Source organism: Astyanax mexicanus, chromosome 6 (genome assembly GCF_023375975.1).
Source record: "Astyanax mexicanus isolate ESR-SI-001 chromosome 6, AstMex3_surface, whole genome shotgun sequence".
Lineage (NCBI taxonomy): Eukaryota > Metazoa > Chordata > Actinopteri > Characiformes > Acestrorhamphidae > Astyanax > Astyanax mexicanus.
This window is the reverse complement of record NC_064413.1, coordinates 15063098-15088981: the sequence shown is the minus strand read 5'-3', so window position 1 is coordinate 15088981 and position 25884 is coordinate 15063098. Positions and strand designations below refer to the sequence as shown.

The 25884-nt window shown below is 38.3% G+C and overlaps 1 protein-coding gene across 1 annotated transcript in view; it reads left to right on the top strand.

The window, feature by feature from the left end:
• Positions 1-24476, top strand: part of LOC103030695 (secretagogin) — a 41566-nt gene extending 17090 nt beyond the window's left edge. The window contains exons 4-11 of the mRNA XM_007256827.4: positions 2215-2304; positions 2426-2482; positions 6160-6237; positions 11851-11906; positions 13933-13978; positions 14081-14140; positions 21145-21213; positions 21475-24476. Of these exons, the coding sequence (XP_007256889.3) occupies positions 2215-2304; positions 2426-2482; positions 6160-6237; positions 11851-11906; positions 13933-13978; positions 14081-14140; positions 21145-21213; positions 21475-21603 (585 nt within the window). The 3' untranslated portion in view covers positions 21604-24476. The remainder of the gene's footprint in view (positions 1-2214; positions 2305-2425; positions 2483-6159; positions 6238-11850; positions 11907-13932; positions 13979-14080; positions 14141-21144; positions 21214-21474) is intronic.
• Positions 24477-25884: the final 1408 nt, after the last annotated feature.

The window sequence follows — 25884 nt, the reverse complement described above, 5'->3', positions numbered from 1 at the left end:
TTCACATTTATTACTCAGGTAGAATATAGATACTAGGGTTTAAAATGACTTCCTCAAGTCAAAAAATATCAAAGTATTGGTTTCAAAACTTCCTATAGTCCTATAGTGCACTACTTTTGTGCAGTTCTCCACAAAAAAAGAAAACAAAAAACAGTTATGGTCATTTAATAAAATAACTTTGGTAGCGGAACTGACCTGTAGGTATTTGGGCTCTTCTTCGTGTGGTTAATCCTGATTTTCACTACCAAACACTCATTTGCATTACCACAGGGTCAGTCCTCTTTGTTACAGAGTGTCAAAGCTATTTTTAAAAAGTAAGGATTAGAAAGAACAGATAATTGTGTACAAATGTAAGCAGTAGAAGGAAAAAGTAATTACTATAAAAATTACTATTAATTAAACTATAGATAACCTAATTTTCTACTTTAGTAATGTAACAAAGTATGTGTACTTCACCTCTGCTCATTTCTGAAATGGGAACTTCACATGGAAAAGAAAAAAAAAAATCAATATTTTAAAAAGATAATAATTAGGTATAACTTAATATAAAAAGTACTTATTATTATTTTATTCCAAATATTTTGGCTAATTTACATTGGTATTAACCTCCATAATTGTGAATAATTTTGCGCTGAGGCAACAAATAGAAAAAAATCCCTTGGTTTGCTTGCCCCATTGAAACGGGCCTATTGACTCATGTTATAGTTTTGATATTATGCTGCACTTCTGTTAGCTAATATATATTAAGCCTGATAAACAGACCTACATTTAGTGCATTAATTAGTTGCACACTGCTTTGATTAATAATGACACCAATGAAACTTTAAACAGCAGCTGTCCAGTGCAGACTGTAGTAGGGTCAGTGAGGAGCCTAAATGTGATCTGCTGTTTGCGTTCTTCATCACTTCTTCCTCCATTAAATTCCCCTGCTTACTGTCCCTGTGGTCGCTCAGCAGGTTCATTCTCCACCTGGTTCTCAGTCTTGCTCAGTGATTCAGTGCTTTAGGCCACATTCACATTACAAGCCACATTGCTTAAATCAGATTTTTTGCTCAGATCGGATTTGCCTGTCTTGTCGGTTCACATTCACAAATGTAAGTGAGCTGTATCTGTGTATAATGTAAACGAATCTGTCCCTGAAACATCTCACATGTGCACATTGATACAAGTATAAACGCTGCCTTCTTCACCAACAGCAAAAAAAAAAAAAATCATATTTGAGAGACGACTTGTAGCTTTATAAAGGTGAAATATATATTTGCAGCTCATATGTGGAGCTTGTCTGAAGCACATGCTCAGGTCAAGGAAGAGAAAAAAAGGCCAGGCGGTTTGCTTTTGCTGTTTTTGCAGAGATGCACCAAGAGATGCGAGTACGGGTACGAGAGAGAAGCATATAGCGCATGCATAAAAGCAAAAAGACGCATGAATTCTGGACCACATATAAAAAGTGACTTAAATATGATTTGAAAAAGAGAGAGTGAGAGAGAGAGAGAGAGAGAGAGAGAGAGAGAGAGAGAGTATGCAACAGGGTAAGTTGGGGATGCAGTAAAAAAATAAATACTAGTAAAAAAGTACAAATTCCAAGTTAAACTTGAAATAAAAAAAATGCTCCCTCCTTTCAGCTCCAAAACCCCAAATGAACTATTGCACTGCAAAACTTTACACTAACACTACATAATGCCCTGTATCATTATCTGTATCAATGAGTATAATACACATACTTGTACTCGTACTCAGCTGGAAAAAAATATGGTATCTATGCATCCCTAAATAAAACCTCACAGAGTTTAAATTACATACATGTATTTTCTACTCATAGGTATTTCTCTAAAGGCCTAGAAGGCTCTTATGGTTCCCTACTGATTTCTTGTATTTTTGCCCTTGACTACAATTTATAAACCAAATTAGAAATGGGGAGTGGATTCTTGCCATGTGGCCGTCTTTTGTTAACCGAGTGAAATGTCTCTTAGGTTCAGCATGACCTGGACAATCTTGCTCTCAGAGCCTTAAGAGGCTTTTTAATCTATATATAAATAATCTGGCAAGTAAATTGCTAGCCAGAAGACCACTCAACGGAACAATGCAGCCTCAGGCTGGACCTTGAATTGATTTCAGTGAAGCTAAGCAGTTGGCCATGTGGCTCTAATTCCTTTATGACCTTATTGTTCTTTATATTGTTTCCTTTGTGTGTGTGTGTGTACGTGTGCCTTTTAGCTCGCTAATATGATCCTGCCAGAAGATGAGAACTTTCTGCTGGTGTTCCGCAGGGAGGCTCCTCTGGACAACAGCGTGGAGTTTATGAAGGTGAGGTTTGACTCTTTCACTCCTCACCTTCTCTCTACTCTCCCTAATGTTTCTGATTAAAAGATGTCACTGTTTCGGGTCTTGTATTTTTATTTAAGTAATTTACTGTTTTTCTTTATAGATCTGGAGGAAGTATGATGCGGACAGCAGTGGATATATTTCAGCAGTGGAGCTAAAGGTAGCACAGCAACATTAATGAGATATGTCACTTTAGATTGTATATAAACACTCATCATTCACATTATACAAATAGAAACCTCTATCCAGTAGCTCCATCATGTTGATACACAATTAAAGACTGAAGCTCATCTGATACAGCCGGGTTTGTGTTGGATGCAGACATGTATAAAGTACTAGAGATCCAGACTAGTACTCTATTAAAAAAGTGACTTGAAAAGAAGTTGAAGTGTTTTTTACGCATCATACTTAAGTAAAAGTACTAAAGTATTAAACATTTTTGTTCTTAAGTATTGCAAGTAGTTTACTGTAAAATTTTTAACTAAAGTACTAAAAGTAAAAGTACAGTATTGTGTTGTGTAGTTATTACAGAAATAAGTCAGAAGTTTGAATATCAGATTGTTTATATTATTTTGAATATTTAGTATAAAGGATACTCACAGTTCTTTGGCTGTAGCAACAGAACAAGAACAGAAATTTACAGAATAGAGTAAAATTATGTACATTAAGTCTTAAATAAACTCACTAAACATACACAAAACTTACACAAAAGAGAGGCTAAACAGTAAGCCGTTAAGATATTTTCACAGGATATTTTTAATTCAGCATAAAATGTCACTAGTTGGTCTATCACTATTGTAAAACCAACTAAAGCTAGAGCAGCTTAATCAAACCCGGTGACAGTGTAGAGCATCTACTGCTCTGGCTTTAGTGATAATGTGGGTTTGGAATGATTCCTAACATTTTTATAATTTTAACAAACAGGGAGGATTCTAGGTTTAGAGGTTTAGGAATGTTGAGCACAGGTCCAACCCAGCCACACCGCCTCCCCTAAAAGTATTGATTGTAAATAAATGTTGAGTTTCTAGGAGGGGTCTGTGTGTCATATTAGAAGAAATATAATTATTTAGATTCAAATCAGACACAAACTATAATGTACAGGGGGCAGGTGTGTTACTTTTATAAACATCTTTCCAGCAGATAAAAAGATAAAAACACTTTTTAAATATTTGTTTTAAAAAATACCTCCTGAAGCTTTGTTATCCTGTCTAATTTAAATAGCCAAAATTGGAAAGCTATTTAAAACTCAGTATAGATTTTTCAGCGCAACTGAGCAATGAAATACCATTTATTCTGTTCCTGAGCCCCTAAAAAGGACTGGGGACGCCCCTGGTAATGAGTAATGATGCAGCATGTTAAAATGTATCGGAGTAAAAGTATTAAACTCTGAAAATATGCAGAGAAGTAAAAGTGGAAGTAGGAGAAAAAAATATATAATACTCCAATAAAATAAAGATACAGTATTTTACTACTATATCTTGTTACTTGTTTTTTAGTGATATTTTTGGCACTAAAAATATCAAGCATTTAAGTGTGTTTTTCAGGTGTTTTTTATCCCATTTATCCTGCAGGCACATCTTAAGGTGTGCACCATGACGTATTTGTTGTCATTTTTTTTATTTATTTAAAAAAAATCACGACCTTCTATATTGGGAACAGATCAGAACTGCAGGCAGGCCAGTCCATTACCCATACTCTCTTTTTTTACACAGCCATGCCTTTGTAATGTGTGCATTATGTGGTTTTGCATTGTCTTGTTGAAAAATGCATCTCTGAAAAAGATGTTTCCTTGCATAAGTGTCTCTAAACTTTTGATTGATGAAGAGGAGTTATGAAAGGGATGAGCTCAGAAAGTATTCAGACAGTGGATGTGGGGATTTCTGATTGGATGTAGTACAATGGAAATCCAGTGTATTCGTTCTTTGTACAGGCAGAAACTGTTGAATTAGTTCAGTGGTCTTTTGGGTGTTATTTTTAGCTCCTCTCTGGAGGGATATGCTATGCCTTTCTTTTCATCATTTTTCAGTTTTTCCGCTGATGCTTAGTCACAGCTTGGTGTTTCTGATTCTGTACGAGTTCTTACAAAAAAAGTTAATCAAAGTCCTTTGAGGCAGTTTTAAACTCTTACTGCCTTAAATGAACAATGATTCTTCTTCCAGTTCTCAGCATATCTCAACTGCTACAGACTGCCTTAAGCTTTCTGCTTCTATTGAAAAGTCAGTACATTCAGTACTCACCTTTATACACTATTTAAATGGCTTTGCTGCTTGAGTGACGGAGATATGTGGGGGTTTGGCTGCTTTCAGGCATCACATTTGTGAACTGTAGATATAAACCCAAATTAAAAGAGTATGGACAGTATGGAAAATGCAAATAAAATACATCACAGTGTTTCTCACATTTACTTTAACTTTAAACCCAAGATATTTCACGATTTGTTGCTCAGTATATATATCCATTCCTGCATTTTAGGCCTGCAACATATTTAAAAAAAGTTGGTCCAGAAAAACATTTACCACTTTTTAATGTTGCCATTCCTTCTCACAGCATTAAAAAGATGTTTGGGTACTGAAGACACAAAGCAATTAAATGTTCCAAGGGTTATTTTGTCCCATTTTACCTACAAACATAACAATACAGGGTCATTATCGTGTTTATTTATCTATTTTAAAATTCTCTACACATTCTCCAATTCTCCTGTTCTTATAAGAAGACAGACATCGCTGCTCCCGTTCTGTCTTTAACTCTGAGAACTTTCTACTGCTTTCTGCAATAACTACAGAACACAGTACTGTACATGAGTAGTCCATTTTAGAATAAACTACTTGCAATACTTAAGTACATAAAAAGTTTAGTACTTCTACTTAAGGTTGATGCTTAAAGAACACTTCAAGTCATTTTCTGCTAGAGTACTTTTACTCAAGTCTGGGTCTATAATATTTTATACATGTCTGTACACTATATTTTGCAAATCATTGTGTTGAACCATTTAAAAAATCAAAGTATGTGTACTGAACTGGCCTGTCCCCAGTACATAAAGTGAGATAATTTTGAAATGGAAAATACAGCGAAAACCCCTCACTGTTGCACATCTTAAGACATGTTTGCATGATGAATGAGACAAAATAACACATGAAGCACGTTATTGCTTGGAATTACCAGTGCTAAAACGTCTACTAAGTGAAAAAAGGGACCACATTATAGTGGAAACATCTGTACTGTCACAAGGAATGCAGGAATGTATATATATAAAAAATTAAATGGGGCTTTGAGTGGTCCAGTGGGCTAAGCACTGCCACTATGATCAGGAGATTGCCTGTTCATGTAGCTTGCCATCAGCTGCCAGAGCCCTGAGAGAGCACAACTGGCCATGATCTCTCTCCCTACATTACTAAAGGGTGATGTTGATCAGCACAGGGCGTCTGTGAGCTGATGTATCAGAATCGAGTCGCTGTGCTTTCCTCAGAGCGCGCTGTGATGCTACTCGGAGGCGGCGGTTGACTTTACATGTGTTGGAGGAGGCATGTTCTAGTCTTTACACTCCTGTTGTTGGGGAATTAATAGTTACAGAGGGAGTCCTAATGAGAGGGTTGGGTAATTGGCCGTGTAAATTCGGGAGGAATTAAATAAAGTTGAGTGGACTAAACAGGATATATATGTGATTTATACTGTCTGCAATCAAATTAAAAGTCAAAGTCAATGTAAGGAACACTGCATTTTTAATTGGCTTTAAACTTACAGATTCTGAACTAATGCAAGGGGTGGTTTTTTTGCATCATATAAGCCCAGGCTGTCTGTTATTTGATTTTCTTGACCTTCCCATTGTTCTTCTTGCAGAGTTTCCTTCAGGATTTGTTTCAACATCACAAAAAAGAGGTGTCCTCCAGCAAACTGGAAGAATACACGGATGCCATGGTAACATTTTTCATGTTGTTCTTACGCAAGTCATTAATCGATGGTTTCCTGGAAATCAAGCTCCTAAAACTAATTAGTGGGATAAGATTAGCATTGGAGAGCACGTCGCCTGCCTTACACTATCAGAGGCTTAACAAAGAGGACTTTCAGATTGGGGTGCCTCCAAAATAAAGCAGAAAAATCCAATATCTCTCATTTCCCTGAATGTCAGGATGTTTAAACACATTCTTAGAGCTTCTGTCTGCAGTGCTGCAAACATACAATCACCAAACAACAGGCTGAATTCATGCAGAGCATTTCCTGGTGAGGTTTATGTTTATGCTGTGGTTCCAAGTGGGGATCACAATGCTGCCTGGTGACTGACATTTATATTTATTGATTGTAGAACATTTACATTTTTTACTGGCATTTAAGGAATGTACTGGCATTAAATGAATGAACACTTATATACTGAAATGCTCCTGACTCACATCCTGCATATATTTTTAATTCATTATATGGCATTTGTTTTAATGCCATATTCACGTTACATTCCACATTGCTCAAATCTGATTTTTTGCTCAGATCGGATTTGGCTATCTTGATGGTTCACATTTACAAGTGTAAGTGATTTGTATCTGTGTGTAATGAGAACAAAACTGTCCCTTAAACTTCTCACATGCGCACATTGATACGTGAATAAACGCCACCTTCTTCACCAATGACAAAAAAATCTCATATTTGAGGGATGACTCGTAGCTTTATAAAGGGAAATGGATGTGTTAGCAGCTCATATGTGGAGCATCTTTTGCTGTAGTGGAGAGAAAACAGCTGGTCTGAAGTAAGTGCTCAGGTCAAGGAGGTGAAAAAAGACCAGGCGGTTTGCTTTTGCTGTTTTTGCAGCTATTGCTGCACAGCTGCACCAAGAGATGTGTGAGTACGAGAAGCACGTTTTTGAGTAAAAGCAAAAACGACGCATGAATTCTGATTTGACCGTTTACACTCATGTTGCATGCCCATGGATCAAAAACTTAACCGATTGAGGACCACATATGAAAGTGGCTCAGATATGATTTGAAAAAATCTGATTTGGCACGTTCACCCAGTTATGAAAAAATCTACTTTAAGTTGCTTCAAGTTGCCTTAGTCAACATTTCTTACTTATTTTTGATAATAATTTTAAACTTGTGGACCAATTTGGCTGTATCTGTTAATTAATAGGCCAAAGGGATTTGAGCACAAAAGTGTAACAAGAATCGCTAGCCAGATTCTGCCAGTCATGATCACTACCCACTGCACTGTGCTGCAATCACACTATGACTAACAGGCTGCATTTATAGCAAAGCATTGTGGTGAAATGTTCCTTCTGCGGTTTCAAGTGGAGATCATATGCTGCTTGGTGACTGACATTTACATTTTGTACTGGAATTTTAAGTATGTCACATGGCTATTGAATGAATACTTACTTTGAAATGCTTATGACTCAAATCCTGCGGACTTTAAATTCACTACAGAGCACTTATTTCAAGGCCAGTCATTTAGATCAGTAATTAATCTGTCAGCTTCTACTCTTCAGTCTGTAAGTAACTGGACACTGACGCAATTGTGAAAAATTAATAGGAATATGATGTCAAATTGTGCGTCCAGTCAATTTATATCATTCAAATTCAATCAATTTATTTTCTGTTCGGTGGTGACAGCACCATTAATCCACTATACTCCATTAATTCACACATAACTGCATTTTTTGCACAGGTGATTTGACTCTAACATGCTGGAGTTGTATTTAAAAAAAAAGAAAGAAAATAGTGCAGTTATCCACCAGACCCTCTCTAAAGTGCTGATTTAACATCATTGTGATGTAAGATCAGACCTCTACTTATAATAACACTGTAATACATGGGTTGGTACAATGGTTCACTGTGCCTATTATATCTGGGCTTTCTAATCAGTCCATGTCCATGTAAAAAAAGAGGATAAAACATACATATATGTAACGCTAATTTGGCTCCCCCACCCACTAACCCAAGAAACAACTGTCCATTACAGTGGTATGAAAAAGTTTGGGCACCCCTGATCATTCACATGATTTTACTTTATAAATCATTGGTTGTTCGGATCACCAATTTCAGTTAAACATAATCATATAGCAGATGAACACAGTGATATTTGAGAAGTGAAATGAAGTTTATAGGATTTACAGAAAGTGTGCAATAATTCTTTAAACTAAATTAGACAGGTGCAGAATTTGGGCACCCCAACAGAAAAAATGACATCAATGTTTAGTAGATTTTTGCAGATTTCTGCAGAAATAACAAGATTTAGAGCAGTGTTTAGTGTTTAGGGTCGTTGTCTTGTTGAAGTATCCAGCCCCGGCGCAACTTCAACTTTCTCACTGATTCTTAAACATTGTTTTTAAGAATCTGCTGATATTGACTGAAATCCATGTGACCCTCAACTCAAACAAGATTACCAGTACCTGCACTGATCACACAGCCCCACAGCATGATGAACCACCACCTAATATTACTGTGGGTAGCTGGCCTGGCACTTCAGGTTTTAACTAAAACTGTGCTTGTGGTCTTCTATTTCCTCACTATGTTCCACACAGTGGAAACTGACAGCTGAAATCTCTGAGATGAGCTTTTTGTATTTTTCCTCTAAACCATGATGTCAAACAATCTTTGTTTTCAGGTGATTTGAGAGTTGTGTTTTAGGGCTCCCATGTTTCCTCTCTTCAGAGAGGATGCAAGAAGAGGAAACATTTGCAATTGGTTCCTTAACCCTTCCTCATAATTGGATTCACCTGTGTATGTAGGTCAAGGGTCAATGAGCTTGTGTTCCAATAATCAGAGCTAAAGGTATTAAAATCAATAAAAAGACAAGGGTGCTCAAATTCATGCACCTGTCTAATTTAGTTTAAAGATTTACTGCACACCTTCTGTAAATCCTATAAACTTCATTTCACTTCTCAAATATCACTGTGTTCATCTGCTATATGATATATTTAACTGAAATAAATTTGAACAATGATCTGAACAATTAAAGATTTATAAAAGAAAATCATGAAAATGATCAGGGGTGCCCAAACTTTTTCATTCCACTGTATTCAGAGGCTTCTGAAATGGGTATAATAGACCTTTTATTAATATAATAGTCATTAATAATTTAACTTACCGTATTTTTCGGACTATAAGGCGCACTTAAAAACTTTTAATTTTCACAAAAATTGACAGTGCGTCTTATAATACGGTGCGCCTTTTGTATGGATTTTACTCGTCAGGTTGTAAGGAGCAGTAAACACACACTCCGTGCAGCGTTATAGAGAGTTTCAGTGCTATACAGAGTCCAGAGCCATGCAGCTCCGAGGCTGAGCAGCAATAGCATTAGCTAGATGCTAACCGCTAAGCTAGCTAGCTTATTCACTGAGATCAGTATTATCTAAATTTTACTCGTCAGGTTGTAAGGAGCAGTAAACACACACTCCGTGCAGCGTTATACAGAGTTTCAGTGCTATACAGAGTCCAGAGCCGTGCAGCTCCGAGAACACGCAGGATTACTCAGTGTAACGCTGTCGTTTAAGTTTGGGTTAACTTTACTAGTTTAGGTGACTAGCTAGCGTGCTAGCGGATAGCTATGCTAACGCTGGTGCAGCAAGCCTTAGTGGACATCTGGAAATCTAAGCTTACTGTAAATAAACTGAAGCACGTTACTCACCCAAAAAAACAGTTTTCAGGAGAGGAATCTGTGTAGATTAATATCCAGCACTCGTTTGACTTTGAAAGAGCTAGATTTGTATACTGAGACGCTCCACCGGCAAGCGACCACCCCCGGTGGGGGAAGGGAAACATGGCGCCACCCCTGTTCACTTTGATATAGGCACCCTTTCTAGTGTCACTTAACGCGCCTTATAATGCGATGCGCCCTATGTATGGAAAAATAGCAGAAAATAGGCGTTCTTTGATAGTGCGTCTTATAGTCCGAAAAATACGGTAATAGTTAACCCAATACATATGCAAATCCTATCAATGCAGCCTAATGTTCACTGTAATTGTTTCATTTCTAATGCAATTAACTGCATACAGATTCATAACAACAAAAACAGTCACTTTCTAATTAACACAGTTACACAAGAATCGCCTTGTTTCCTCACACAGAATAAGCTTGTGTGTGTGTGTGTGGGCACAGTAACAAAGCCTCCAGGGGATCTTGTATTTGACCCTGTTTAGTTCAGGATGGCTCAATCTCAGGCAGAATGGATTGGGCAGCGCAGGGTGAGATTGGGTAGCAGCTGACAGCACCTGATCACTCCCTGTCCCATCCCCCAGAGCCAGTGTCTACAGACAGACACTTAATACACCTGCTGCCCCTCACACAGGCCTCAAGCTGCACAATCACAGACCCTCACCCCTGAGAGATGTTTTGTAACAACCAGAGATATTAAAGCCTTAACAGGCTTAATATAGTAAAAATAATATGTTAATAAGGGTTTACATGTAAACTGAGTTTACTTTTCATCTGAAGTTTATGTCATTGTGTTAGTATGTCACACTATGAGCCCAGCCCTTTTTAAGGACACGCTTTTAACATACAGGGGTTGGACAATGAAACTGAAACACCGGTCATTTTAGTGTGGGAGGTTTCATGTCTAAATTGGAGCAGCCTGGTGGCCAGTCTTCATTAATTGCACATTGCACCAGTAAGAGCAGAGTGTGAAGGTTCAGTGGGCAGTGTAAGATCACAGTTTTGCTCAAAATATTGCAAAGTACACAACATTATGGATGACATACCAGAGTTCAAAAGAGGACAAATTGTTGGTGCACGTCTTGCTGGAGCATCTGTGACCAAGACAGCAAGTCTTTGTGATGTATCAAAAGCCACGGTATCCAGGGTAATGTCAGCATACCACCAAGAAGGACCAACCACATCCAACAGGATTAACTGTGGATGCAATAGGAAGCTGTCTGAAAAGGATGTTAAGGGTGCTAACCCGGATTGTATCCAAAAAAACATAAAATCACGGCTGAACAAATCACGGTAGAATTCAATGTGCACCTCAACTCTCCTGTTTCCAACAGAACTGTCCGTCAGGACAATGAATTATTGTGGTCTAAAATCAGGTGTTTCAGTTTCATTGTCCAACCCCTGTACATTTCTGACCTTTTGAAAGATAAACAGTCATCACTTATAGTGAAAAAGCATGTGAACTAAGGCAGTATTTGTATTACAGAATACAAATATGACAAATGTGGTTAATGAGCATTACACAGTACTCACAAGTGTTTTCCTTTCTGTTTCACCAGTTACATAAAGCAGTTAGCAGAAAGTCAAAAGTGAGCAGCGATCATAGAGATACTTTTCTCCCTATTATAAGTCAGTGAAGCATCACAATGATTTTTAATTTGTTATTTTAAAGTAAAAAAAAAAATGCTGCACAATGTTGCTTTAAGATCTGAACTGATTAGCAAAGAACATTTACATAAAGCAAAGTTTCTTTATACCATTTAACTGTTTATGACAACACATATTTGACCATATATATATGATATATGATAAAAGTGATTATCTTATGGCATCACTCAAATAAGCTTTTGGATTTCTGTTTTTATGATTGTTTGTTTGATTGCTCTGCAGATGAATATATTTGACAAGAATAAAGATGGACGGTTGGATCTGAATGATTTAGCAAGGTATGATTTTCAGAACCTACTATATTTCTGTACACAATGTATTCTGACTAGTAGTAGTAGTGCTAAACAGGCCTACATAGAAATCACTATTCATTACCCCTATTATCTCTCATATATGCAGGTATAAGCTTTATAGTAGGGCTGGCTGATATGGAAAAAAAAAAACATATCACAATATAGTTTTCAGTCTATAGCGATATGTATTACAATATAACTCAAATTGCTTTCTGTCACAATTAAAGATTTCTTTTTAATGAACATTGGAACATTACGTAACTGTATAAATAAATAAAAATAAAACACTCAAATGCTGTATATTAAAAGATCGAATGTTACAGAATAACCAAGTAAACAGAGAACAAATTTTTTTGGTCAGTTCCAAATCAATAAAATCTCTAATACAAAATAAAGTAAATTCTTTTTAAAACAATATCTTCAAGCAACTTTCCAATGTAAACAAAAGAGAACATAAAATTCACTCAGTTGTCCTCAGCTTACCAAAGCAAGATAACAAAAGACACAAGTTTTCACACCAGCACTGTTTGGTCTGGTTAAAACGAACTCTGGTCGGTTTGTAACTTTAGTGCGGTTTGATTGAGCAGGTGTGAAAACAGTAATCACACTCGGGTTAGGATCAAAAGAACCGGACCGAGACCAGCTAGAGGAGGTGGTCTCGGACTGGTCCCAAACCACCATAAAGTTTGCTTGTGGTGAGAACGTAATCCGGTCTCGATTCGACCCAGCTATTAAATATACTTCATTTATTTAAGTTAAACTGCTGATAAGGCGCGGTTTAATCTGATATATTAGCCAGATAACGCCAGTTACCACAGCTATGAATAAACGCTGTGTCCATGCGCACGTGGTCTGTGCTGCGTTCACTGCTCACAGTCACGTGACTCAATTTACTATGTGTACATCTGCGCTGCACGTCCAAACACGGTGCTTAAAAGTGCAGTGTTTCAGTGTGCTGCGGTGTTCAAGCACAGATATTCGCACTGGAACACACAATCTTCTCGCTTTTTTTTTTTTTTTTTCGCATATTTCTATTTATAGCTCTGACCAATCAGAGGACACAGCCTGCTCCCATGTTTTTTTGGTGCGCATTTTGGTGTGTTTAGGTTTATGTTCCAAGTTAACGAACTCATCAACTGATCCGGACCAGAGAAACCAACTACAGGTGTGAAAACTCCTTTAGTGCTGTCAAAGTTTTGAACCAGAGCTGCCCCGCCCACGCTCTAAGCCATGAGTGTCAACCTAACCCGACTTTACTCTATTCCAGCAACATAATTGGTTCAGAGTTGTCTCAGAAACATTCCCTGAACAAGTTATATCAAAGTTTTATCAACTGTGTCTTACATTTTTATCGAGGGAAAGTTATATCACGATAATTATCATTATCGTTTAATCGCACAACACTACTCTATATTGGAAATTAGAAATATTCATAAACCGCTATTTAGAATAGAGAATAGCATTCGTCATTATTATGAATTGCTCTCTTGCTGTCTAGCTGATCCTGCCTTTTATAGTTGTCAAAATACAAACATTATCTCTAAAAGACAAATTTTGTTATGAAAGCTTCACTGTACCTTTTAAACTTTTCACATCTAGACCAAACTGCATCTATTAGGGGATCCATTTTACAGTTCGTGTTCTTTGCTACAGCTTTTGCTTTGCAGACTCATACTGCAGCTTGATCAAGTGTGCGTGTTTTTTGCTTTAGTATGTATTTTGTGGTAAACATCATGACAGTCATGAGAGAGGCTTCCACTTTTCGTGAAATATAGTTGCAATCAGTGGAGTGACCACAAAACGAGATGGAGCTGTCAACACAATTCATACAGTCCATTATGATCCATTAGCAGGCCGATGCTAAACTGTGCCAACAGCACTAAACCCGGTTTACTAGATTTGGTACTGCTTTTACACTGATTGCACTTTTTGCTTTTTTCATGGCTGCTTCTATCTCTCATGTTCCAGTTTCAGTGATGTTAACTGCAGTGTTGTGTTCTCTCTTCTGCAGAATTCTGGCCTTACAGGAGAACTTCTTGCTGCAGTTCAAGATGGATGTCAGTATCAGTTTGATCTCTCGAAATGCATGTCTGTCAAAGATCCTCTAATCTGATAAACATGGGCATCGTAAAAAAGTGCTGTGTGTTTGTGTTTCCCAGGCCAACACTCTGTTAGAGAGAAAGCGTGACTTTGAGAAAATCTTTGCACACTACGATGTGGTAAGTAGACAGGCAGCACAGATTGCCTAATCGAGCCCCTTCCTGCCCTCTCTTAACCAGTCACATTTCCTCTTTCAGTATTTTTAAAAACACAGACATGCATTTCTAACGTGGAGATTACTCTCATCCCCCTGGCAAAGCAAAGTCTGTTCACTTGGCAGCCATCTTTGAAAACTGCCAGCAGTCATCTGTATTCATATAAGACCAGGCTCCCATCTTAAAAAACGTATTTAATAATCAAAGATAAAATCTGATAAAATTCTTATAAATTGGTTATAGCATTTGAGATTAAGGGCCCTATCGTACACCCCATGGAAGGTGCATAGCCATCGATGCTCGTTGCATCTTCCACCCTATTAACAGTCTATTTTCACGCCGTGCGCACATGTCGTTAAATAGCATTGGAGTTTAGGAATATAATAACGCTGGCGGGTGTGATGGTCTGGAAGTGAGTTGTGTTCAGGTAAATTTCTCGTGTGTTTCTATGTTGCCGATGGGAAACACAGATGCGCCACTGACAGAATTAAACCCAGACAACAGTCAACAGTCAGTCATGCAACCTTGTGTGGATCACGAGCATCGTGCACACTGCTCACACGAAGCAAAATACCACATACCATCACTTTTTTACCACAAAAAATAAAAATAAAAAAACACCTCACCCAGAGCACAGGTTTTTTGGCATGTTAAGTTTTGGCATGGTTTTGGGTCCCTTTAATGATTCTAAGAGATAAGGCGGTTAAGAGGCTTTAGGTAACACTTAAGGTCAATTCAATACTTAAGGTAACATTTAAGGGGTTATGACTATTTCCTTTAAAAAAGCCCTTAGATAACACTTAAGGCATGTTATTTTTCTGCAACACACTTATCTTTAAGGGATCGTAAAGGACAATCTTAAGGGGACAAAAAACACTTTTATACAACCAGGCATGCAACTTTATGCAAAGTTTTTTTTTACATTCATTCCTCAGGTAGAAGTATAGACACTATAAAAATGCTTGATTTATCGGTGATTTATCTGTTTAGTTTTTTTGCTGAATGATGAGAAGCCGGAATGTAAGAAGGTAGAAATAAAATGGGAGTAACGAAGATATTGTTAAAATGTAAGGAGTAAAAAGTTCAGATACTTGTAATAAAATAGAAGGAATAGAAGAAAAAAAGTTGTCTGAAGAATAATTACTCTATATATAACTCCTAAATTCAAGTATCTGACTGTGTTCACAAATACTCCCATAACTGTTAGTGAACAAAGACAACACGCGTTTTAAACGAACTCCAAACTTTACTTCTCCGTATTCACACAACCGCCATTACCTCGCTCTCTCACAGAACGACCCCCCCTCGTGGAACACGCATGCGCATTAACAGTTAACAAACTCCCCCTTTTTAAAAAAAAAAAAAAAAACTCAAGTGTAATACTGTCCAAAGGAAAAAAAACTGCCTTAAAAATGTTTTTAGTCCATTAAACGTCTGTCTTGTTCTCTTATTCCTTGAGGTGCCATACACCTTCGCTGAAGGCCTTTAGGAGGAGTAGAGCTGACGTTCCTTTCTTTGTCATGCAGTCAGCAAGCTGGTCTTTGGTCGCTGACCACATGATGTGTCGAATGACTCCGGACTGTATGAGCTCCTTGATATTGCTAATTTCAAGCCGTAGTCTCTTCTCTGTAACTGGTTTGGTTGACTTTACAGCATCCAGGAGTGAGTGATTGTCAGTTATACATATTATGGGTAAGCCTCTGTGCTTGCAGTCACCTACAGTAAGTTCTGAGTAGAGTGTGGCCAGAAATATTGCATTATCAATGCCATCTGCGAGGGCCAGTGTCTCCCCTGCAAGAGTACTTCTCACCACTCTTCTTATTCTTTTCGACTGCCAGCATATAGGTGAGAATCTTCCATTCTCTCCCATGAGCATGATTAGATGACCACCCTGAGTGCCACCATCAGGAAGGTTGCCCATTGATGAATCACTGAACACGACAAGCTGTAAGGAACTGTCTTTGCCTAGGTGCTGGAATTTCAAGGTCACTTCATCAGATTTGAGTTTCTGGATCAGTTTGTTTACAGAGTGCAGATTTTGAACAGTAGGAGCTTTCATACTGGATGCTAAGATGGATACATCACACATTGCATCTGGCCTTGTTTGTCTTGCTACCCACAATATTTGACCAATTTTTGATCTAAGCATGTCAATTTCTTGATTTGTTAGGGGAGCATCTCGCTCAGCAGCTCTAGCCGGGTTCACTGGAATGGGCTGGAGGTTCTTGATGTACATGCTCTGCTGTACCTGTACTGTGTCATTAAGAGAGGAGAACTCCATTCCAATATAGCTGAAGGTGTTGTGTTCTTCCCGTCCAACTTGAAAAGCTGCTTTTAACTGTGGTATGATTTTTGTGGCGAATCTTTCAGAACCTCCCCAGATAAAATCATCCACATGACAGCCGAGTACTCCCATGACGTTGGAGGAGTCATCTAACCAGTAGAAGACTGCTGGATCAACTTGCGACATGACTGCTCCTAAATTATGCATTGTGTCCTTCACTTTATTATACCAATAAAGAGAGGCATCTGCTAGTCCATAGACACACTTTTTCAGTCTCCATAGAACGCCTTGGCTCTGAGCCTCTGGTGGTGGGCGTATGTAGATGTTTCGAGCCAATTCTTTGCCTTGCAAAAAAGCTGCTTTTATATCCATAGAATTTAATTGCCATTTCTTTTGACATATGACAGCCATGATCATTCTTAATGACTCTGAAGCACATGTTGGGGAATCTTTTGGGAGTTCTTGAATATGCATTTCCTCAAAACCTCTGGCGACTAGTCTAGCTTTAGGTGCGACACCATCAGTGGTTTCCTTCAGTGTACACACCCACCTTGTGGTGATGCATTTCTGTCCTTCATCTTTCACTTCCTCAAAGACATCATTCTTCTTCCAATTGCATAACTCTGCTTGTTTTGCAGCATCAAAAATATCGTCATCAACCATCAGAGTCTCCTCTGTACTGCTTTCCTCACATAAGACAGTGTGCTCTGCTGGTACAGTTTGAACATTGTCCATTTCACCCAGATTTACTGAGCCTGTGGAACCAGCAAGGTCCCCAGATCCACTGAATTTTACATTGTACCAATTTCTGTGTTTTCCAGTGGCCTTCCCTGCACGACTTAGAATGGTTCCTGTTAATGTTTGTCCACTTTCTCTATCTGTATATGTCACTGTTTGTCCAGCTTTTAGTCGCAATTCTCCATGTTTTGTGAATGTTTCAGTGTTTACTGTGTCAGCATTTGGTCTGTTTTCATGAGCAAGTGGAGCGGCTACAGCATGATTTTCTGATTCAGGCAGGTCATGTGTATTGGTCTCTTCCCCACTATCAGTATCATCATCTTCGTGGTTAAGTTCAGAATCCGGCAACGTTTGTTTGTCAGTCACCTCTTGCTGAATGTCCATATCTTCTAGCACTGTATGTTGGGTATCAGTCTTTCTCAGTCTTGTATGATGCACACGAACATATGTGCCCCCGTGCCTTACAAAGACTACCACACCATCTTGGCCGATGACCACCCCTGGACCTTTCCACTGTGGGCAGTCAGCTCGTTTGTAGTATACTTTGTCCCCAGTTTCGTATCGATCATCATTGGCTCGCAGTTGTTTGCGAAGGGCTCGTTTGATTCTTTCAGAGCACTCCGCTTCTGTGAATGCTCGGCGTGCCGCATGCAAAGTTGTAATATGCTGAGCCATCCAGGCATTCATCGTAGGGCTTTCAAGTGCTGGTGGCTTATCAGTTAAAACTGATGGCATGTTGGGATTTTGTCCAAACACCAGTTGGTATGGACTGTAGCCATGCACATTGTGTAATGAGTTCTTTGCCATCAAGGCCCAATCTAGAGCCACTGACCAGCTGCATTCATTTTCCTTTTTCACTTTCAACAGTATGTCGGTCAGGGTGTGATTATGTCTTTCCAAGAGGCCATTGCTCCATGGGCTATATGCTGCCGTGGTTTTTAGCTCAATGTTAAATTTTTCAGCCATATCTCTCATGTCTTCATTGTTAAATTCACCACCGTTGTCGCTAAACAGTCTATATGGGGGTCCATGCACGCTTATCCAACAGTGGATGAGATGCTTCACGATGTCTTTAGGTTTCTTGGTTGTCACAATACTCCCTGCACTGAAACGTGTGAAGTGATCAATGACATGGAGATACCATACCCCTGGTTCCAACTCATGCAAGTCCACAGCCACTGTCTCATTGTAGGTTGAGGCCATGGGTAAGCCCACTGCAGGCTTTGGCTTTGACTTGCTGTATCGTATGCATGTGTCACATTTGCTTACAATGTTTTTGAGAATTGTAAGGCAGTCATCATCATGGTTGCCTGCGCAGTCCAGCAATTTTTTTAGCTTTTCTACGGATGCATGTCCAAATTGTCTGTGTAGTTTTAACAGAACTTTCTGTTTTTCTTGTCTTGTCATATTTTCAGTTACAGTCAGAACTTCTTTGTTACTCTGGATATCATTCTCTGCTGAATTATCGTTTGCTTTTATGTTAACACAATAGTGACCTGAGGAGGTCAGCTCAAGTTTCACTGGCTGCCTGAACATTGTGGCTTTATCATTCTCAATGTCCAGGACAGCACCTGCTCTTTTTAGTGATGTTTTGCTCAAAAGCAAGGGAATGTCGACTGGCACAACTTCTGTTTCTATATAGCATTTAGTCTGACCGATCACAGCTGGAATTGTCACACGTTTTGTGGAACGAACAAGTCTACCATCTCCAAATCGGAACGCTTTGGCACTGGTTTGGGTCTCCAGCTCGCTCTGCTTCAGTCCATTAACATAGTTGTCAAACCATTTTTCTCCACAAACTGTTCTGGTGCAGGCAGTGTCAATTACAGCTGATCCTAAAGCCTCTACCATGAATATCTCTGCTTCAGACAATGTTTCTTTTGAGAACAAAGTTATGTGACACTCATCAATATCTTCTGTGTGGCTCTCAACACTTTCTGTTAATCTTGCCTGTTCAGTTTTGTGAGGACAGTCCTTTGCCCAGTGGTAAGTACTCTGACAGATAGCACAACGGGATCTTCTTCCATATTTGTCTAATGGGTTTGACCCAGGTGGCACAGGAGTTTGACTTTGAGAGCTTGACTTGTCCTTTTTTCCAGTAAATCTTGTGAAGTACGCACAGTCAGGATCAACTGATGCACTAGCACCAGCTGGCGGTGAATTATCGCCAAATATCCTTTTCAAGGCTGATTTCATGCTACTGAATGTTACATCAGAGCAAGCGGTAAGCGCTAATTGTTTGTCTTTAACTGTAAGTCCAGCAGTATCAAGTAATTTAAATGCGAGAACAGCATCGGGTAGTTTCATTTTCAACTTACTCATTTTGTTGTATACCCGTTCAAATTCAACAATGTAATCCATCATGGTAACGTTGCTATCTCTTCTGATGTTGTCGAACTCCGTATAAGCATCGTACTGACGGTCTTTCTCCTCTTTCAAGTACACCGTGTCCAATTTCTGCAAAAGCGTTGTTAATCCATTGTCTTTGTTCAAATCCTCCGCGGATATTTCCAGTGCTATAGTCCTCGCTTTTCCAGTGAGAGACAGGGTTACTGCTAGCGCCTGTTTCCTCTGGTCCAGCTCAGTAACTAGCTTCCAGATCTTGATTTCATTCTTCCAACTTTCATAATCCGACTTGTTTTCATCAAACGGAGACGGCACTTTGTAGCTGTGTGCCGCCATCCTCTGCTACCAATGTTAGTGAACAAAGACAACACGCGTTTTAAACGAACTCCAAACTTTACTTCTCCATATTCACACAACCGCCATTACCTCGCTCTCTCACAGAACGACCCCCCCTCGTGGAACACGCATGCGCATTAACAGTTAACAATAACTACAGTGTTTGGAGGTGAAGGGCAGCTCTCCAGTATCAACAACGCTATATTCTTCTGAAGTTTTTGCAGCTAGGACTTTTACTAATGGGCTGCAAGTTTTTAATTTTATAGGCACAGCTACAGTGAGTAGCTGTTTATAAATGTTCCTGATTTACGAGGAAAACCTCTTGTAAATTGCTTCATTTTTATGTTATTGTGCTAATAGGTTCCATTATTCTTACAAATTAAACAACCCTTACTTAAGAATGCTTACAATGTATAATGCATTTACAAATACTTATTTTGTATTGACTGGTTTGATTCTGCACTTTTAACTTCTTTAGGTCTGTTTGTAGATATGTTAGTCCCACATAAACATACATAACACATTATCATAAGATAGATAGATAGATACTTTATTGATCCCCGAGGGGAAATTCTAGACATCCAGCAGCAGGTATAATACACAAAGTTACAAATTGAATACACAAAGTTACAAAATAAAATATATAAAATATAAAGATAAAGATACATATAAATACAATCAAATAAAAAAATAGAATGTACAATGTAAAAATACAGTCTTTAGTGTGTGTGTAATGTAGAATGGAGGTAGTGCAGTTGAACAATAGACCGTGAACACCAGTTGATGTGCATAAAGTGAGGATAACTGATGTCAGCCATACAGAAAGTGCAAATAAACAGTTATATAAGGATTTAAATTCAGCAGTGCAAAAGATACGTAAACAGTAGATGGATGAACTAGTGAATGAACTACTAGTGCAAAATAGGGTAGAACTATAAAAAATAGTGTTATAGCCGAGGGTGTGTCCATGGTGTGGCCAGAGTTGCCAGGGTGAAAAAGTGTCACAGAGTCTTTAGTTTGCTGTGCTGAGATGAGTTGAAAAGTCTTATGGCCTGAGGAACAAAAGGCTTTCGGAGTCTGTCTGTGGAGCAGGACTGGGACAGCAGTCTGCCCATAATAATACAACAATACAAAAAAATGACACCATTATATTGTAATCACTAGTGATAAATGTGACTTATCATTGTTAAATTGTAATGCTTCACACATATGTACACATAATCATTTATCATATAGTCATATAAAGAGGTGATTTCTCTTCCAGAGTAAGACTGGAGCTCTGGAGGGACCAGAGGTGGACGGCTTTGTTAAAGATATGATGGAGCTGGTCAGGGTGAGTGGACACTGCCTTACAGGTTTGACCTTTTGCAACCCAAACAGTGAGTTAATCATTAAAAGAGTGAATTTGAACATCAGATAAGCCTGGCAAGGTTGCCGGATATATTTACACTAATCCAGTGGTGCTAATGCTAATGTGCTCTGTGTGTGAATAATAAACAGCAGTGCAGCTGTTCTACTGAGACGCTCACCAGAATTTGCTTTCGTTTTTAAATTTAACTCCTTCCTATATATTTTTTCTCTCTCTCTCTCTCAGCCGAGCATCAGTGGATCAGAACTGGATCAGTTCCGTAAGGTGCTGTTGCGCCATTGCGACATCAACAAGGATGGAAAGATCCAGAAGAATGAACTGGCCCTCTGTCTAGGGATGAAGCTCAAGCCATAATCCACTTATTGATTCTTGCAGAATGTATGAACATGTTAATGGTACAAAAACATAAGATATGAAAAGTAAAAGACTGTATGTAAATAAATACATGAATAATAAACATTATTTGATTGTATTGTAGCTTGAGGTAAAACTAGGCTGTATCTTTTCAGGGTTTAGCTCAAATCTAGTGTTTATTACAAGACTGAGCAGATTTACTTTACATAGTTTAGATTTTTGGACTGATTATGCTCAAAGCAATAGTTTAGCAAGAAACATGCAATTCACAGTTTAACCCTAAAGCAGTTGAGACATGTTTAATGACTAAAGGAGTCTTTTTTAAGTTTACACTGGAGCTACAGCCCTATCCGGATGGGATTAGTTTCTCAGGGGGTCTTGGGTAATTTTCTCTTTTACGGGAGGGTCCTCTGTCATTTTATTCCCACCCAGAACAACCATGTACGTGTTTTTCTTAGACTTCCTCTGAGAAACTTACAGGCTGAATTACCTTCTGAATACTGAATTCTGTCATTGTCCGGTAATTTTAGTCCCGTACGGACTCACATCTCTGAGTTTCATCACCTCGCATTTAACAAAATAGCTATTTGTCCACTGCCACGCATCGTTTACTCTTTATTACACTTTGGGTCCATGTTTCCACAGAGATCCACGTAAACACAACGGCGAGTGGAAATAGACACATCTCACAGACGCATTTCCATACGGACTCCCACACTTTAGTTGTAAACTGTATTTTCAAATTGTTGATGAAAAGTGAAAATAGGAGGCAGTGTCTCTTCTTTGCTCCAGTGTCTTTTAGAGTGCCACAATAATGCTCTATGTGCAAAACCTGATATCACATGACATTGCATTTCCAAAAAAAAATGCTGCTTTTTTTCTTTTGTTTTAATTGCAGTCTGGATGCAAGAGTTTTATCAATAAGAAGAAGTGTGAATTTTTTTACAGAAGTCCCCTGAGAAACTATAGGGTTTAAGGCTAATGTAGCTAAAAGGTTTAGCATATACCAACTAGCATACTGCAAAATGCATATAAAAATCTACACATTTTTATAGATAAAAACACAGGAGATGGATGCTAATACTAATGAGGGAATTAATTAGCATTAATAATCTGGTTAGAATGGGGTGAGATATACAGTGGCATGAAAAAGTATGTGAATACTTTAAGATTTTAACAGTTTTCGGCATAAATTGTTTAAAATGTTTTCAGCTCTTCGTCCAAGTCAAGGGTATTGACACATAATGTACCCACAATAATAACAAAAAATAAATTATGAGCTTGCAGGGGTTCATTGAACACACTTATTCAACACTTACAATAGTAGTGGGAAAAGTAAGTGAACCCTTGGAATCAATATCAATACAACCACACCCACCCGCCTGGCCCTGCCCCTTCCAACAATAACCTCAACCAGGCTGTTCCTGTAGCTGTGGATCAGACCTGCACATCATGCAGTAGGAATGTTTGTCTATTCTTCCTGACAAAAACTGCTATAACTCGGTCATATTCCTTGGAAGCCTCAGCTGTATGACTCTGTTCAAGCCAGTCCATAGCACCAGAGATCTTGGCTCTGACTTTGCCACTCCAAAAGGCAGATTTAGTATTTCTCATGTTGTATTGTTTGGGTTACCGTCCTGTTGCATCATCCAACTTCTACAGAATTTCAGCTGACATACAGACATTCTCACATTATCCTGTAGTTTTTTGATAAACTTGGGAATTCACCCCTAAATGCTTGCTACACCATGGCCTGACCTGCTTACAAAAGATATGCATTGCCTTACATGCATTGCAGAAATAGGTCAATATTAGTGTCACCTATCCACAAAACATTTTCACAAAACATGTGGAGTGTCACAAACTGAGCTCTTTCACAAACTTCAGGCATGCCACAATGTATATCTCTATGAAATATGCAAACCAAAACAGCCAAAAAGCAAGTATACCTCTAGCCTAAGAGGTTGAGAAACTATTCATGTGTGTGGGAAGCGAGGCAAGCCCATCTAATTTAATCCCACAGAAGAGCTACTGTTACACTAACGTGGATGTATCGTGCAGTTTATGCCGTTATGGGTCAGAGCTGTGTTGGTGTCTCGAGGGGGATCTAAGACTATTTGGTGTAAGCTTATATTTCTTATTAGCTGCATTAGCCTCATAACTCAGTGTAAAACTTTACAAGTCTTTACTGATCATCTAAAGATGTGTAAAGAGGGGAAACTGTATAAGTATGACTTTTTAACTACTGTCATAATAAACTGTTCCTTTACTGTGTGGATGAGCCCATATTGAATTTCCTAAATTGAACTATCCTGTAATGAATTTGCCAAACTTAACAGTGAATTGTTTTTAATATTTTTAATGTTTTATATATTTAATATGTAAGATGAACATATAGTCCGGTCCATAACTATTTGGACAGTGACACATTTTTTGTAATTTCGGTCTGTCCATCACACTGCAGTGAATTTATCAATTTATTAAAAATCAATCAATCAAGGTGTGAATAAAGTGTAGAGTGTAAGCTTTAAAGTAAGGGGTTTAACAACAACAACATAGTATCTGCATAGGTTTAAAAGTATTTGAAATGTTCACTGCTAAGCAGATTTTGGCCAGCTGTGGCTCGATCCTTGGTAATTTCATGAAAAATAAAGAAGATAGATGTTTTGGAGTTAATCCCAAGTGTGAAACCTGTACAGGTCTAGGCTATTCATTAAAGCTCTCAATGAATTATTGACTTCTTCAATGGACATAAACTGTGATACAATCCCAGTAATTATGGGTCTGACTGTATGAACCTATCTTTCTGCTGCATGGAACACTGTCTGGCATGATTTTGATATAACGATAACTAATAAATAAGGTAACACGTTTGTCTATTTGTTTGACTAAACCAAGCAAGATTTCATGTATTTTGTTTTCTGTAGGTGAAAGATTAACTTAACTTAAAGGGCTGAACCCAGCAAATTCCCGGTGTTTATGAAGCCTCAGGTCAAACCAGTGATGGAGGAAAACACACCCTTCCAGACAGGCCTTTCCACTAATTATGCGTTATCTTTATTCCAGTGCCTGGAAACCACAGCATATTAGTGCATATTAGCTAAGTGAGATGGGGAAACCACGCATTGCTGATAGGATATATCCATGGCCCTAATGGGGAGGGCTGGTGTGTGTGTGTGTGTGTGTGAGTAAGCCACTCTGCACCACCTGTCAGACTGACAAAAGGTGGGTTTTGTTACTGTGAGGATGTTTACAGTATGTTCATGTGGCCTTTAGTGCTCACAGAGAGAAGCACCTGCCCCAAAGCAAACAGATCACAAAGCTTGACCATGTTCTGTGTGTGTGTGTGTGTGTGTGTGTGTTTAAAGCTCTTTGTAGCGACCAAATGTCTGCAGGATGAATGAAAACAAGCCTTTTTAACAAATAACCATATATCAGCCATTGAGAAATTAGTTGTTATGGTTTCCTTGGCAATGTGGAAGTATACTGTTTTTTTTAATTAGTATTTTTCTGCATTCTGAATATTTGCAGTGCAACTTGTCTGCAGAATGTTTGGTCTGATTGTGTGATCTGAGCTTGTGTACAGCATTTTGTCTGGACACATGGTTGCCACATAAACGTAGCAATTTTTAAAAATTCTATTAAGAATGAATGAGGAGCACAAGTGAACGTACATGAACATAATTTCGGATTATAAAGTGCATCGGATTATAAGGTGTACCATCAATGGACGCCTATTTTCTGGTATATTTTCATACATAAGGCGCACCAGATTATTACGTTCTTTAAGCAACACTTATAAGGAAGCCGAAGGGAGCAAAGGTGTCACCATGTTTTCCTTCAAATGGGAAAGCTGGGGGAAGTGCCTAAGTAACAAACTGTATTTCTTTAAAAAAAATCTTTCAAAGTCAAAGAAGCGCTGGATGTTAATCTACACAGATTTCTTTCCTTAAAATTGTTCATTTGGGTAAGTAGGGTTGCCAACTTTTAGAAAATGAAATAAGGGACGGGACAAAGGGGTGGGGGGGGGGTCACTATGATTTTATATATATATATATATATATATATATATATATATATATATATATATATATATATATATATATATATATATATTAGTCTATAATTTTTTTAATATAACTCCAAACCATGAAACAGTATGCTATGTTTGTTGAAAAAATATGTTTTGGCAGACACTTTTAGCATTAGATTAATTCAAACCACATGTATAATATACAGTACTGTGCTAACGTTTTAGGCACCAAAGTAAATTACACTAAT